This window comes from Brienomyrus brachyistius, chromosome 4 (genome assembly GCF_023856365.1).
Source record: "Brienomyrus brachyistius isolate T26 chromosome 4, BBRACH_0.4, whole genome shotgun sequence".
Classification (NCBI taxonomy): Eukaryota; Metazoa; Chordata; class Actinopteri; order Osteoglossiformes; family Mormyridae; genus Brienomyrus; species Brienomyrus brachyistius.
The window spans coordinates 10958629-10976574 of NC_064536.1; the positions used below are offsets into that span (position 1 = coordinate 10958629).

At 38.7% G+C, this 17946-nt stretch overlaps 1 protein-coding gene across 3 annotated transcripts in view; it reads right to left on the reverse strand.

Moving 5' to 3' along the window:
* LOC125740401 (coiled-coil domain-containing protein 178) overlaps positions 1-17946 on the reverse strand; it is a 115478-nt gene that overhangs the window by 33128 nt on the left and 64404 nt on the right. For all 3 annotated transcript variants that reach the window (XM_049011397.1, XM_049011396.1, XM_049011398.1), the window contains one exon: positions 12218-12367. In XM_049011397.1, the coding sequence (XP_048867354.1) occupies positions 12218-12367 (150 nt within the window). The remainder of the gene's footprint in view (positions 1-12217; positions 12368-17946) is intronic.

Here is a 17946-nt window from a genome sequence, read left to right on the forward strand (position 1 = left end):
GTTCACGCCCTCTTCACATTCATACTGGTGTATTATCACCTGCTTTAGAGAGAGTTTCTTTCCTTAAGACAGCAGGACAATAAACCAGTGACCTACATCTATCCCATTGCTTTATATTGCCATTGTTAACTACTTATGCACTTTATTTTTCTGTTGTAGCCCCATTATACAAATTACTTACTTATTTGTTTACTCATTCTTATATTGCTCTGTTTTGTCCTGCACTGCAATTGCAGCCTAAGAATTTCACTAAGCTTCTATGAACAAGAACACTTGAAACTTAAAGCTGGATACATTGACTAGGAAACTTCCGGAAGTGACTCCCCTTCATTTCCAAGAGCATAACGTCTATTATAAAAGGCCATTTATCTAATTTTGCACTACATACGGGTCACCAAAATGCATCCAGTCTGACCAAGGAACCAATTTTATATGAGAAATGTCTGATCTGGTGAGGCAGAAGGTCCAGGCCAAACATCTCACCTTCGGTGCCCTCCATTCAGAATCTCTGTGGGCAATAGAGCATCCACCAATTTAAATTCCATCAGAATTTAAAGTCTATTCTTGGGGGGTATTTTCTTGAGATAAAACGTAATTGAGATGCCAGGCTGCCTTTCTTGTTACCTGCCATTTGAAAATCGGCACACAAAAGCCTTCAATTCATTCGAGCTGAGCTGTTGTTTATGTACATTAAAAATGCCAAAAACGCTATAGTTTCTGATTATTCCAAAAGATCCTGTGATAGACTGTAGTTAGTCCAGGACCTGGACCCTAAATTAATGCAGTGGTCAATAGCATTTGCACCAGTTACAAATTAAACTTAAAATTACAATCACTTTGTATACAGCTTGAGACCATTAATTTGTAGGTTAAACTGGTTTTAAACAAGGTATCAAAAACGTCAACAAAATAAAACTGTTAAACAATAAAATTAAAATAATTTGTACAATAAGCAATATAACATGTAGTTATACCATTTTGCATGGAGTTGAGAGTAATAAATATTTTACTAGCAAGTAGTTTCAAATTCAGGACAGTATCATAAAGTTAATGTAATCAGAAACTGAAATTGTAACCATTCTGTAGGCCATTAAATACTACATATGCAAATAATTAAATCGTTATGAAAAATAGGATTAGGGTTAGGCTCAAGTAGTAGTTTACATTCATACTTAATGTATCTACATTGTCCTACATTATCTTGGCTATATCATTAGAAATATTTATACAATAGCAAAACATTATCTCCGGACCGAACAGAGAACTTGGCCACGTGATACACGGATGGGTGGAGAAAAGCAAGACCAAAAATCAACACCAGCTGCTTTGGTGTTAGCACAGGTGAAAACAGGTACATGAAAAACACAGAATGGCTACAGGAACAAGGTTTAGGTGGACAGAAGTGTGTATATCGAGTCCATACATCCGAAGTGGCAAGAAGCGTTGCAATGCCAATCTACAAGACACCTAATGCTTGATCTTGAGAGTAACCAAAACTTGTGTAAAAATTCCTGATAAAGAAGTTGAACCTTGATCAGTCTGCACTATTCTCAGAAAATGTAGTAAATGACTCAGTAATTACCATAGCAGCAGATATTTGATGGAAAGGCAAACGTTCTGAAAAACAAGTAGCTTTTGGCAGAGGGCTCACACAATCAACAATTACACATTCAAAATATACACACTATAAGGACAAAAGTGGCCCACGTTCTGTTGACTTAACAATTACAGAATTCCAGTCTTCCTCTAACATTAACCCCAGCACAAAAACTGCGCGTTGGGAGTTTCATGGAAAGGGCTTCCATGGCCGAGCAGCTGCATGCAAGTCTCACATCTCCAAGTGCAATGCTGAGTGTTGGATGGAGTGGTGCAAACCACGCAACAACGGAGTGACGAATCATGCTTCTCTGTCTGGCAGTCTGATGGACAAGTATGGGTTTGGTGGATGCCAAGAGAACGTTACCTATGTGACTGTATTGTGCCAACTGCAAAGTTTGGTGGAGGGATAATGGAATGGGGTTGTTTTTCAGGGGTTGGGCTAGGGTCCTCAGCTTTAGTTTACCAAGACATTTTTGACAATTCTATGCTTCTAACTTTTTGAGAACAGTTTGGGGGATGGCATGTTCTAACATGACTGTGCCCCAACGCACAAAGCAAGGTTCGTAGCGACATGACTGGGTGAGTTTGGTGTGGAAGACCTCGAGCCCACACAGAGCCCTGACCTCAACCCTGTCAAACGCCTTTGGGATGAACTACAATGGACATAGTGAGCCAGGCCTTCACGTCCAACATCAGCGCCTGACCTCACAAATTCTCTCCTGGGTGAATGGGTAAAAATTCCCACAGGCACACCGCAACATTCCGTGGAAAGCCTTCCCAGAAGAGTGGCAGCTGTTATATTTGAAAAGGGGGGATCAACTCCATACTGATGCCAATGGATATAGAATGGGATGTCATAAAAGTTCCTGTAGGTGCCATGGACAGGTGTCCCAGTACCTTTGTCCATATAGTGTAATTCAGACGTCATAAGTACGTCATAAGAATCAGTGTAACTGATACATGTAAACAAACACGCATGCACATACGCAGGACTCTCTCACAAGCGAAAGTGACACTCAATGTTAAACAAAAGGCAAGATATTAAATAAAAAATTCAAAATCAACCCCAGAAATTTCTTGGGGGGGGGGGGGTGGGGCTATGGCTATTATAAGCACAGTTACGGTGCCCCCCCCCCCCCAAGCTCCTTACTGGTGCTGCCCCTTGCTCATGTCTCCAAGGCTGCTGGTTCGAATTGCAGCGTGTGTGTGTGGAGTTCGCATGTTCTCCTGCAGGTACTGCGCTTCCTCCCACACACAAACTGGCATCTCTGAATTGCCCATAGTGTATTTTTCTTTATATGGGGATCCCCCTTCAGACTGACTTGCACCACATCCATGGTGTACCCCAGCCTCGCACCCTATGCTGCCAACCCCCCTCCCCCACCTCCAACCAGGAAAAGCAGTCATAACGAATGGAATTAATTCTCCTGGGTATATTATTTGACCAAAATATTTATGCTAGTCCTTCCTCAGTGTGGAAAAATGGAAAAATAATGAGGACATCATATTACCCAGCTGTCCACTAAAAGTAAATTTTAATTAACAAAAAATATCATTTCTTTTCAATAATGTCACTTCTGAAAAAAACATTTAAAATATTAGCATTTATCAGTAATGCAATTTTAACCTTATATACTATATCTAATAAATCGGCTATTTTGACTTACTTCTAATTCCCCCCGTTAATTATTGCGCTAATTTATCATGTCGGTCTCAGTTATTTTTGTACTCTAATTAGAGTAGAGTGAGCCATTTTTGCTGACGTTTTCTAGTACAGTAGATGTGAATGTAAACCAACATCAGTTCCAGCCAGAAAAAACTAGAATATTAGTTTTTTGAGTTATTAGTGTAACTTTAGAAAAAAACTTTTGATCAATAATTGCAAACATTGGACCCGGTAATGTCCACTGCCGAGGATGTCGGAGCTGTCACGCTTCAAGGATCCCTCCCATATATATATATATAATTTTTTTTTGTTAATTTATTTTGTGCAGCCAAGCCTTTCTTTTGAAATGACTATCAGTGTTTTTGCTTAAGAAGGGAAGTTAAACCGATTTATAATGTTCTTTTTTGTGCATTCAAACAACAGTAGGAAAGGAACAATTAATTGAGTCTTTGTAATCCAAGGACTGTTCTGCAGTACCCTTGATCAAAGTGCTTAACCTGAACTGTTCCACTAAAATTTCCAGTTGTGAAATGGATTAAGAATTTCGAGTCACTTTAGATGAAAGCTCCGCCTAAGGAACTCTAAGGCAATGCATAATGATGTTTCACAGTGCAAAAGCCCATATACTGTATACAGTGACATGGTAGTTCATTAGACAGTGCTGTGGACAGAGTTGGGAGTTTGAATCCTCACTCAACTGCGTGTATGAGTGGAGTTTGCACGTGCTCGCTATGTTGCATTGCTTTTCACCCACAGTTAGGCTAGCTGGCGTCTGTAAATTGCCTTTATTGTGTGTGGGTGTCTTGCGATGAATTGGCCTGCCATCTAGGGTGTAGCCCTGCGTTTATTGCACGATGGGTAAGTGTATATAGACAGGCGTGTGGGGGATTCTGTCTTTAGGTTTAAATGCGCATGTACCCTCCATAACTCTGGAAATGGCCAGGTTCAGAAAATTATTTGAGGGGGGGCACAATCTACTGAGCAACTCAGTTACTACTCAAGTATAAATCGTGAAAAAATATATCGACTGCATCACATGCATGAACCATTATTATTGATTAATGATGAACGAACACGGTATCAGTACATAAATTAACTTTGTTTCTGGTTAATTAATACATTAAGTAAGGATTACTACATTATTTAGTAATGTTTTATATTAACTGCATCTTCATAATACATGCATTATGCATTCATCGAACATCATAAGCATGTGAGTACCCCTTAACATCCTAACATCCCTTAACAGCTTTAATATATATTAATAACAAATATTACATGATTATACGCTTATATGTTTCTTATTGTCATATAATGTTCATTATTAATACAAGCTGTTAAGGTATTTTAGGATCTTACAATGAAAGTAAAATTCACACATAAACACCAGTCTTTGGTAATGTTTATATAAACTGGATTAACCTCCAATATATTTCATTACTAGTTTCTTCAAAATAGTTTCTTCTTAATTTTTCATTAATTGATGAAAAATTCTGTACGTCGCTTGGATTTTATTTCTAATACAAATAAATGCTAAAACATTGTAAAAAAACAGTTCTGGAATCTGAGAAACAGAACCAGTACTTACATCACAAATGAAATTAGCTATTTAATTATGTATTTGACATATGCTTAGAGCAATGCTTTGTATCTGCCTCTCCCCATGGAAACCTTTGCGTACAACTTATCCAACCTCCGAAGACCAATTTAAGGATTTTTGGGTTCATCCTACAAGAAAATTTTAGTTGGGCAAAGTGCTTCATTCTTTACAAAACCTTTATATAGCGATATTATGATATGGCAAAAAAAAAAAAAAAAAAAAACTTCTTGTAATTCCTTACCCATTTATTCCTTTGATTCAGATCTCCGTTAACGACACAGTGTTAATAGAGAAAACCTAAGGCTTATCCACAGTATCCTGCAAGCATTTGCATCTCGTTGAGGGCATCTTTTGCTTTAGTGCTATAGTTAATGTGTCTAAAAATATTCGGTGTAATAATTCTGTCAAGCCCCCATGGTCTCCTGGAAGTGCTGCAGCCTGTGGGGTCCAGTGGGGAGCCATGTAATGAGCTCTCAGCAAAGGCTCAGCACATCGGCCGTGCAAAACACACTCCGGCCTCTGCCGTTCCACATCATTAGCAATATGAAACAAAGACACATGCTTGATTTTAATAAGCGACTGAAGCTGTGAGCTTATTAGGATGCTACTGAATATAAACTTTCTTCCTGCAAGCACAGGCAGATTTATATAGGCCGGAGTTCAGTATCAATTAATACAGTGTGGACTGAGCAGCCATCAGGCCAGTTTTTTCACTGATCACTTTATATGTTTCATGTGTGCTCAAAAAAAAAAAAAAAAACATAAATAAAAAAATTACGAAAAAGTTAGCGTCCCTAAATTGACAGTGAGATCATTTAAATAACAACCGCCAGTATCCTGTGAAAGAGTTTCCTTTCTTAAAATAAAATCTTATAATCATATATAATCATGTACTTTTGACTGGTGCACTGAACTTTATAATTGGGCTGCTCTTTAATAAAAAGTGAGGAATTCTGCAGTTTCTTTTTTTTTATTAACATAGGAACTTTTCATGGTTCTTGGTGACAGTGTGATTATATGAATCAATGTTTTTTATCAAATCCAAAAGTCATGATTTAAGTAATAGTGATTGATGTTAGGACAGCTGACAGTGAAGTATATGACATACATCTGCGGAGAAAAGTGTCCGATTCCCTGGAATGATTAATGCCGAGTGAAGCAAACCAAGCTATTTCGAGTGGTTAACGGGAAAAAAGACAAAGTCAGAAAACATCAATGGAAGATAATTAATACAGAAAAATATTTAATATCATGTTAATAAACAATGCTCTTGTGATTCAGCGAGTTCCTTGATGCTTATCGCTTCTACTTTAAGATGCACTGCCTTATAAAGAGGCTTACAGGAGCTGGTGTCTTTTACTTTTGACTAATCATACACAGGATAATTAGCTTCTTGCTATACATCTCAAAGCAACTAGACATACCAGATCAGTTATTAATCTGAAGTATATACAATTGTCTGACCGACTGCTGTGTCATCGAAGGGTGTCACAAAAGGCAGCGGGTTACTGGATTAGCTTTTATTTCTCTGAAGCCTCCTAAACACTGAACATACACTGTACTTTAGCGGTAGATGTCAAAACTGATGAGGGCAGGTTTTTCTATCTCTATAATTTCCCCTGTTATTATTAAAGAATAGCACTCAAAGAATCTGGTCAAGTTCTCCTCCACCAACTGGTGAACCACAGCAAGGTCTCAGCTTGCCCTATGCGTCGATGCTGACTTCCTAGTGCAGTTGAGTGCACCGTTAGCTACGTTAACAATGTGTTCCAGAGCCACTAAGATGTTAACCTTGGCTCCACAGTATATGTACTGCAGTCAAACTATGCCTCAAGTTTCCTAGATCCTGAATAAATTTTGCCACAAAGTTGACTCTGAATATGATGGAGCTTCGACCAGTCACTTCAAATAGATAAAAATAACTAATATCTTTATCGCAAATCTCACAAGGAGTGATATGCAGGTTCCTTCCCACAAAAATCACTGAAATGAACAAATGCTAACATTTTCACAAAAACTGTGGGGAAATGATCTGTTTCTGGAATCCTCTGCATGTGATTTTTTTTTATATCAGATGACCAGCCATCATCTTTAGGTGCAAACAAAACAGCACAGATCATCCAAATTTATATGAATGATCTCAAAAGACTAAAAATTGCAGCACAAAGCACGGGCAGTTAAACCTCTGTTTTGGGAACCACCGAAGTATATGGGGTCTGTTAATGAAATTAACATCTAATCAGGGCTGGGAAATATAAATGGTATATATTGATTTACAGTATCATATATCTTACCTTTGTGCATTCATATATGCAGGTGTGAGGGACCGAGATGGCAGGCATGAGGCGCACAGCTAAATTAGAAAGAAAATCCTTTTTAATTTACAAAAAGAAAACAATTTAACAAAAGAAATAAACCTGGGCCCACAAAGAAAATCAACTTATCACACCACAGCTAACAATACAACTAAACCAACAAGCTGACTTCTCAAACAAGACACCATAAGGACTATATATACTGGTTGGCCAACCCACAAGATACAAAAGAAAAAAAGTAACAATAACAAATACCACAAATAAATCAAAACAGAACAATCAACTAATGCTTCAATCAAAATAAACAAAATCAAATTAACACCAAAAACATACCTAAACAATAAAATAAAACTAAATACCAAACTATTCCACCCCCAACAAACAACCAGTTGGAGTTGTCCAATTTCCTGTCTTTTAGCCCAGCTTCCATATTGGCCACCTCTTTGCCTGGAACAGCCGGGAATCCCTTCAGTACTCCGCACGGTAAATCAAAAAGAAACACAATTAAACTCAAAACACATTATTCCACAGTTAACTAAATGTGCGCGCTTCATCCAGCAAACTGGGTAAATGTGTTAAATAAGGAAACAAAATAATTAAATATTTAAATCATTTAATTAATTAAATATTAATTAAATCAAATATTAATTATCAATATGCTACAACTAAACAAACATAAAACCCATGAAATGATACCTCCCTTCAACTTAACTGTGTGGCTGTAGAGGCAGCCATCACAGCAGGGCAGTGTCGGGTTTGAAATTAAGAATGCAAACTTAAAGCTACTCATTAATAGGTAGGAGGTACAGCTGAATAGCCGTCACTCTCCGGAGGGCACCAAATATCGGTATCATGATAAACAATGAAGAGGCTGGTATTGAATATCGGTACCAGGATAAAAACTGAGGGGACTGGCACCAAATATCGATATTGGGGTAAAAACCAAATGAGGTGGCATCGAATTTCTGTATTGGGATAGAAACTGAAGAGGCCGGCATGAAATATCGATATTGGGGTAAAAACGGAAGCAGGTGGCACCAAATATCAATATCGGGATAAAAACTGAAGGGGCCGGCATCAAATATGGATATTGGGGTAAAAACTGAAGGAGGTGGCACCGAATATCGATATCGGGATAAAAACTGAAGGGGCCGGCATCAAATATGGATATTGGGATAAAAACGGAAGAAGCTGTCACCAAATATCGAATATCGGTGTTGGGACTAAAAGCTGGGCATTTCTAGATATCAGAATAAAAAGAAAATCAGTGGCATCACCGATCCGTACTACTCAAAGAGTGGTAGACTCTTATTTTGGTGAAAGAGGACCAAAGGTGATTTTCGTATATATATATATATATATATATATGTCTAAAAGACTGTGCTTTTACTTACTCATAGCAGCTTAGGTATGCAGCGTAAATTACTATGACGATATACCCTATTTAAAAGTTAGCTACGATTCACAGTACCGAAAACTCAGAAGTAAGCCTTAAGTAATCTTGCTAGGCCAGTAATCCCGTTTTATGGTACACCCCACTGATTTAGATGTTTTTTCCACCCACCATATTAATCTCTTTCTGACTGGCTAATCAAAAAACTGAATTTAGATAATAGCACATTTTTCAAAACATCAGTTGGCGAAGTACATTGTCCACTTTCTAATAACCCCAGTTACTGTCTGACAGAGACAGTACTCAAAAAATAGATTACTTCACAACTGGACCTGTCGTGTTAGTCAGATGTACAAGGAGACACTTTTTTGCTTAAACGAGCCCTATGATGTCTGCCAAAACCAAACACTGCATGACTATGTAACAATTATCATTGCCAGTGTCATGATTTTTGAACACTTTGGTCACAAGTTAGCCAACTGGCCGTCAGTGAAGGACTTACTTCTGCTTCATAATGTCCAGCCACAAACCACTCAGTTAGCTCACCCAATAGATCTTCACCAGAATAGTCTAACAAGAAATGTTTGGCATGAACCTTCACAAAATATACAGTAGACCTGCATTATATCTCCTTTGGAAAATGTGCCAAGGCCTAAAACTGGTGTATTGGTACATCACTGTCATTTATGCATATTTTTGCGTTGCTCAAAGGAGAACCGCATGAAATATGTCAGAAGAAGCACCAAAATGTGCTTGTACTAATGGCGCCATTTGATATTATCAGTCCTTTTTACCTCATCTCTTCTCCATATTACCCACCATTTCAGATCTTGCCTGAAAGGGGGTGTCACAATGGATACAGTGGATTAAGGAGGGGGAAGCCTCCTTTTTGGCCCTCAAACAGGCATCGGGGAGCTGAGATACTCATAGAATCACTGTGGCAACGGACCACATTCCATCAAAGTGAACAGCCCAAGAAAAGACACAAATGCTCCAGTGACCCATTGGATTCTAACCTTGCAAACTGCACCTCTGATGACGTGGATAGTCCATCGTGGATGTACTGCCTCTCAAGCACCATGCATTTGGACACAGCAGTCAATGAAGAACTCAGTACTAGAAGATTAATTTAGCACCTTTTAATGCCCTTTAAAAATCATATTAATTTCCATCCATCCATTTTCCAAACCGCTTATCCTTCTGGGTCGCGGGGGGTCCGGAGCCTATCCCGGAAGCTATCATATTAATTTCTGGAATAATATTTCCGTTTTTCTAATGCAGCTGTGTCATTTCTTGCTATTATTTCGTCCCCATCTCACTATTGTTCCCCCACAGCTAACAAGCACAATGAAGTTTATGAGGGAAAAAAGCTATCAGCTTCATGTGAAGGAGAAAGATTAAATTAGAGAATAATGCTGCCTATAGAGCTTGCTCTGTTCCTACCCAACAGCCATGAAGTGGAGCACTCATCTGAGTGTGCTGAAGTGTTGCATCGAAATGTACAAAATCTATTTTATTTCAAGGTGGGAAACTAATTCACTCTGCCTGCCACTGTCTTTGTTACATTGAAGATACTGCTACTGTCACCACTACTGATAATGTCAGAATCCTGATGTTGATGATGCTGATAATCACAACAACAAAAACAAAAACAATAATAATAATAATAATAATGATAATAATAATAATAATGATGATGATGATGAGGATGATGATGATGCATGATTCATATAAAGATATTGGGGAGAATCATTATGGTGAAGTACTGGGAAAGGGAGGAAGCAAAGGGGGGGAGTGGATATTGCCGTTACATTGATGTTTCCAGGGTGACTGATGGCAGCAATAGCAGGCAAGTGGACAAAACTCTGACAAGCCAAGCGGGGCTTAGGGGATGCTAATGGAAAGGTGGTAAAGAAGCAGTGGAACTCAGCTCGCTGGCTCACTGCTCTGGGCACCATGCCAGGCTCATTTCAAATAACTGCATTATCCAAGTGTAGCAGAATTATTACAACAGGAGAGCCATTATGTTTACTGGCTGTCGGAAAGTGCGACATACTTAGAGAGCAGAGAGCTGGGCAGCGTTTCTCTCAAACATCCCCAAAAAGAAACGCTATTCCTTTTGTTTGATTGTTTATTTGTTCATTCATTTGTTTGTTTGCTTGTTCAGTTAAATCTAGTACTTAAGAGTGTTTGCTTAGGCAAGCCATGATCAATGGCACTAATCCAAAAATTGCTTAATTGGCACTGGGAAACAAGATATCTACTGAAAACAAGCAAGCAAAAAAAAAAAAAAACAGCAAGAAGAGAGGTATAAAATGGTAAGTCTGTAATTTGCAGTGACTTAGAGAATATTTTCTGTTAAAAAGTCATTTTTTAATCCATTCACACATTTATCCATCCATTCATCCATCTCCTAAAAACACTTATCCAATGGAGGGCTGTAATGATGCTGCAGCCTTTTGTTGGAAGCACGGCACATGGGAAAATGCAGAATTGCATACCTGTGATTTGCAGGTATTTTTGAATACATATGTTGAAAGGTCTTCTGAAGCTCAGGTTGACCAGTAAGCTGTGGTGATTTCCATTGATTGTTGTGAAACACGGGTAGCTCATGGGTGTCTTGGGGGGACGTGCTCAGGGGGGGACAAGACATTCAGAATAAATGCTAAGAGTGTAATGCAATATGTTAGATTATAAGGGAGGCCAGTACCAATGACCAGGGTCTTGTGGCTGCACTGGTTCAGTTAAAGAGCCAAACAATTTGGTGCAAGTTGTTCAGTTCACCTTCTTCATGCATCCTTCGGGTGCCAATAAAACAGCCTTGTTCCATCCTAAGATAATTTTGTATTTTTGCTGTCATGAAAAAGCAGGTTTTTCACAATTGTGTTTTAGAATGTTTGGTTTAAATGGATTCACATATAAAAATAAATAAAAGCATCAGTTATCAGATAGAGAAAACTGGAAGTGATATGCCAAACATAGCATATAATAATAATGATGATGATAATGATGATGTTAGAAATCCTATCAATGTAGTAGACATGCCACTGTGCTGAGCAAGTCTTGTCACAGTTTTTTGTAATAACTTTTGCCAGGTTAAAAGGGGAACCATAAACTGCTTCCTTATTCTGTGTTCAGAGATCATTCCACATGCAGTCACACAGACAGATACCTCACAGAATGCATGTATGTACTGCTCATGCGCATTTCTCCAGCCCTCATGCACAGCTCTGCAGCTTGCGAACTGCGGAATGCACTACTGCTGTGATCTCCCTGCCTGACCCTTCCCGAAACGGAGCGGGGGGGGAATCCACGCTTCAGCGCCTTTGATGGAAGCCAAGCTATTTCCCTGCAGCACGACTCTTTGTGTTAATGACTTCTAGCATCACCATGGCTCTGTGTGTGCCCCCCACCCCCACCCCCAACCCAATGGCCCTTTGTCCATTTCTGCACGCAAATGCCGGCTCCACGCTGCACTCTCCCCGTGCATGTTAACTGAGAAACATCACGGAATGGAGTAATTTCCTAGCTTGGTCTCCCGTACTGTAAACATTATTACTGACGCATTAAGAAAGCCATAGCTGAACCGCAGGAATGTCATCAAGGCATAGTGATGCCTCTCAAGCTGCCCTTGTGTGCCCTACCTGCTTGCGGTCGTGGAAGGAGGCCTCTGCCGTGTTCCTCAGGTCGTATGCGCTCAGAGCCTCCCGTCTGGTGGACAGGAGCGTCCTCTGCAGGTGCCTGTACTCCTGAGCTAGGGCAGCATTCTCTCTGAAAGCCCCGGCCAGCTGTTTCTAATGCAATCAAATATAGCAATGGGGAAGAAACACAGTTAATAGTTTCCCAGTGCAAATACATACAATATGTGTTCATTTCACATTTAAATGTAACTATTTCCTGATACTTTACTATATGTTACCTTATGGTGACACAATGTCCCCACAACGTGATGAATACCCATTTTGTTCCGTTATGGAGAGCAGTTTCCTGGTCCCCATAAGACAGGACTACCCAGCCCTGCTCCTGGAGATCTCCCACCCTGCAGAGCTTAGGTACAGCCCTAATTTAACACACCTGATACTGATAATCAGGCTCTTCAGTTATATATCAGTATGAGAACCAGCTTTACTTCAACATAGCAGGGCTGGGCACGCCAGCCATAAGGGAAAACTCAATTTAATAAAAATCAGTGACTGCAATGAAAAAACTAAAAATACAAAAACCCTTGTATTTTGCTTGGTTACTTATGGTTATGGTTGGGGCTGGGTAGGGGTTAAGGTTGTTATAGTTAGCGTTAGCATTATTTCCATAGAAATGAATGGGCGGTCCCCATAAATGTGTGTGTGTGTGTGTGTGCAGCTACACTCCAGCTACTACTGAGGAATGTCACAACAGCAATCGCCAGCATGTTCTGGTATCAGGTTTTCCTATATTAATTACCTTCCGTGCAACATTTTTATTCAGCATATGTCAACACACGCATTTGTACACTATTTGTGCATATTATGCAAAATGTGCCACAGGCAGGCACCGCAAATCAAATGCTATTCAGAAAAGTAGGTAAATCCAGTACAATAAGTAACTGTCCGTTCAGCCTGCCCTTTTTTTCATCTCAGCACCATTTTTAAACCATTGGACAGGCTACTGAATATCTCAACTGTACCTGAAGAAATAATGGAGCGTGTCTCAGCAGTAAAACTGAACCGCACTAAACTGATGAGTTTAACCCAGCAGAAAGAGCAGCTGTAAACATGACAAATGCCTGCTATTGATTTCAGGTTTAATTACTCTGTGCAGCACTGACAAACTCATCTGATGTTGTTGTGAAGTGTAAATGGAACACAGCACACTTCACTGCCCATAGGAAACTGATGGTGTCTGCACTTTGCATTGTTTACTTTAATTCCTCCAAACTTCAGCCTGGTCCAAATTAACAGACGCTGCTTACCTTTAAGATAGACTCATGCATTTAGTCTGTCTTTCTATACAATAAAAGGCAGCAGCGTCTCCAAATATATATAAAATATCCCCCGTTAAATGGGGCCACAAAAATCAAACCCCATGTTCATAGTTATATGCAGCATATGGCAAAGTATTAATAAATGAATATAAAAGATAGCTATTAATTTAATTCAAGACTCTAGCAATTAAAAAATAAAAATCTGTGCATCTCACTGGGTCAGGTCTCTGAGTCTGTAATCAGAAGGTTGTTGGTTTGAACTTTGACAGAGGAGCCACGTGTCTGTCGGGCCCTTGAGTGAGGCCCTTAACTGCTGTAATGGTTCAGAGGCACCGGATAAACGGCCTGACTCTGTACTCTGACCCCAAAACTTTGCTCTCAGCTACATATATGTGTGTATATCTCCCTCGAAGGAGAGCAAGATGTGAATAAAAACACTCCAATGTACTTGTGTTAATGGGTAATTAAGTGACATTTCAAAACTGTGCACTACTGTATTGGAGTTCATAGTATTAGGTTGTTTGTTTGTTTTATGGTCTAATTACCCTACACAATAAAATAAAAAAAAATTCAATTAGATCACTTTCGACTGATTAATTTACCCTCTTTTTCCCCCTTTTAGATGTCAAATATTTGCGTATTAACAAGCTTAACGGAAACTAACAAATTTCTAAACTGCCAAGTGGAAGACAAAGAGAAAAGTGTCTTACTCAGAGGAGATATTGCATGTCTGTAAGAAGCACAGGCAGTTTGTTAGTGTTTAGTGTCTGTTTAATGTCTTTTGAGTTTCCGTTTCATGGTTGAGTTTTCCTTAAAGACCCAAAGCATATCTATACCCAACTTTAGATACTGCAATCATTTGTCATTTAAAACCTAGTGCCTCCTGAAACCTACTTCCTGCAGGTTGTGGCTACCAATGGCAACAACAAACCACTTTTTTCACTAGCATGAATAAATCTGTCCACAAATGCCTGAAAATACCATACTGTACATATAATTTATTTATTCATTTATTTATTTTAATTAAAAACGTTTATTGAGTATTAAATATTTTTATTTAGTAATTTTCAAAACTATAACAAAACTGCTAATTGGGATGAAGCCAGTTTATGTTTCCAAAACAAAATAAAATGTGTAACTTTATGTTTTTGCTAATGAAACTATATATATACCACGACATTGAGCTGTTCACTTATGAACATGGCTGGAGGCTAATTATTCACCTTTCTTTTGATTCAAATTATGATTAACTATTATTTTATAAGCAATCAATTAATATCAAAGGATTATAGAATTTGTAGTTAGGCTGTCTATTGTCTTAATCACAATGAATTCATAGTCATTCACATGTCAGAATAAGAGTGATTAGTATTCTGTTGGAGACGAGTCCTTGGAGTATGCATGACATCATACTCTTTCGATCATAACCATGAAGATCACCTTCATGTGTCACTTAGCGTTGATGTTTCTACATTCCTTTCGTGACAGTGGCTATTAAATCTTTTTTTTTTCCTTTTTTTAAAAAAATAAAGTGTAGGTAATGGGATAAATCTCTCAGAGGCCCAAACAAATCATTTCAAAATAATATACGGAGATAAAAGGCAATATCCAATTTGCCTTCTTAATTCAACGAGACATTGGATTGTATAAAAGGGACAGCCCTATTATCGTCTCTTGTTTGAAAAGTTTAAGACTAGGAAAGCTTCAACTTTGTGCTGATGAAAATGCATCATGAGAACCGTTGATCAAACAAATAAAGACGTTGGTTTTGCTGTTGCTGTTAGAACAGACTCCTGTTTTTTCTCCCAACACTTATCCAAAACTTTCAAGATGTTTTCATCGTTTTTTTTTCACCCCTGACGCCTCTATCCATCCCAGATGTTATATTGAACTGCTTTACATAAACCCAAAACAGCCCCGGGGTGTCCTTCCTCCAGTCAAGGTCTCCTCTACGACCCCTGGGACTCCTGTTTTACTGTAACATCAAGGCACAATGACTCCTTTTTTTTTGCAAGAACCACTTTATTATATGAACCGTGCCCTGAGGCTTTTGTTATACTGTAAAAACCTAGGGCACCTTCAGCAAAGGATCTGCTATTACTTCTTATTGGGTGCAATCAGGTGATATCAGCTGTGATCTTTATTTAAATTATTAGCATTGTAGTTTCCTTTTAACATTGTACACATTTTAAACCTATGTAATAATGTATACTACCTAATATATCACAGTCCTCACTACATGCATTGAAGTGATGTCTGTGCAATTTAAGGCACCTTAACTGATAGCTGAGGAAGTATTAGTATTAGATGAGTAGCATAACAGTTTACTCAAATAACATGCTTAACTATGAGAATATTAACCATGGATAGACATATTAGGAACTGGTTTGGTAAATAAGGCGAGGAAAAGATGAAACTGTTAGTGTATGGAGTTTGCATGTTGTCATGGGCTATCCTCTGAGTACTCCCGTTACCCCCACCCCCCACACAGTCAAAAAACCTGCTAAGACTGATTGGAGTTGCAGAATTGTCCACAGCTGTGTCAGTGAGCCCTGCAATTGGTTGGTGCCCCAGCCTGGGTTGTTCCCTGCTTTGTGACTGTAGCCTTCAGCATAGGCGCTGGACACCCACAATCCTGAATAGGACAAGAGGTTTCAGAAGATGGATGTATTGATATTATTATTATTTTAAATCTGTATTTGTTTAATGCTCAACTTCTTGCTAATCTGGTGTGGTCTAAGGCATTGATGAAACTCATTTTTCTATTAGCTTTAAGTCTAAACCACGCTAAGTTTTGACACGGGCCTACTTTGGGCTATTCATACCTTTCATGCATATCTCTCCATGAATGATTTCTCTCTTGATAATCCATCACTGATTACATGTCCTTCTTCCTTAGCCCAGTGGTCACCAAACCTCTCCTTGAGTCTCCATAAACATGTAATGGATTTGTTTTGTTACAACTATAGACAATCTCATTCAACAAATGAGCTCAATTTCAACCCCATAATTAATTACATCATGGCCTTAATGCGCTTAATAATGTTTATTACAAAATAATATCTTATATATAAAATATTAAAGCCTAACTTAAAAAAAATACCTTCACAAAGACGTGCATATGTGTCTGCTGTTACACTGCATCTGTTTCTGTCTAAACACAGAGTTAAAGCCAGTCTTGTGCAAACCTGCACAGTCAAGTACGACCAAGAAGTTTTGCATGCAAAACAGCAGAGCCTGACAGGAGAAGGACTCCTAGATCGTTAGAGCATTGAGCTAGAATGCAGCATTATTGTATACATCTGTTTTGATTTGATGTTGTGTTTCTTGGTGCCATGGGGTGCGGCAGCATTCCTGCACCTATTGTACCTGGGTGAATGAACCTTCCTGTTGTCGTCACAACTAAAAAATTTGAATTTTCCATTGCTAAAGAAAGATTTTTTGTTTTCATTTGCTGGATGACTTATAGTCTGAAAAAAAGATTTATTAGCACAGCCAAATCTGCAGAATTGGAAGTCTACCAGCTGATGTTAATAAGAAATCATAAAACACAGTATATAATACAGCTGCTGAAAAAATAGATGTTGCTATTAATTATGTATATCGGCATTGACTCAACCTAACAGATGTACATATCCGCTGTTATAACCATTCCTTTCATCAGATATATTGTGCAAAAATCTAGTTAATCAGGGTACCCTTCTAGACAAAATTCCAGATGGGAAGTACAGATGTAGGTTTATCAGGAAATAAACTTACATCTGGCAAAGTTAGAAACATCTAGTGCCTCACTATATGAAAATACGTACTTAATTAAACGAGTGTCTGAGTTGACATATGTAAACAAATTAACAGCACTCAAAAGAAGGCTTTCTGATCCTAAAAACTGCATCAGGGGTGAGGACCAGAGGCTCCATATTGACTATAATCTTTACATAGGCAGGGGAAAACTCCAATGAGAAGTGATGTCATTAACTGTATTCATACATCAGACCCTCTGACCTCTCTAAACGATAAAGTTAACAAAACTACATGGTTCATGGATTGATTTTGTCCTTATGTAAGCTACCAGGTAGATACAGTTTAATTAATTTACTGTTTCTTTGAAAAAATGAAAGTCATTCACATTCTTCTTGGTCCAGTCTTGTTATTAATGTGGGTATGTGTTATTAAACAATGATTAATCTCTATTATATGTAATTAGATGTGTTTGACATTGTTAGAAATCCATCCATCCATCCATTTTCCAAACCGCTTATCCTATTGGGTCGCGGGGGGTCCGGAGCCTATCCCGGAAGCAATGGGCACGAGGCTGGGAACAACCCAGGATGGGGGGCCAGCCCATCGCAGGGCACACTCACACACCATTCACTCACACATACACACCTATGGGCAATTTTGCAACTCCAATTA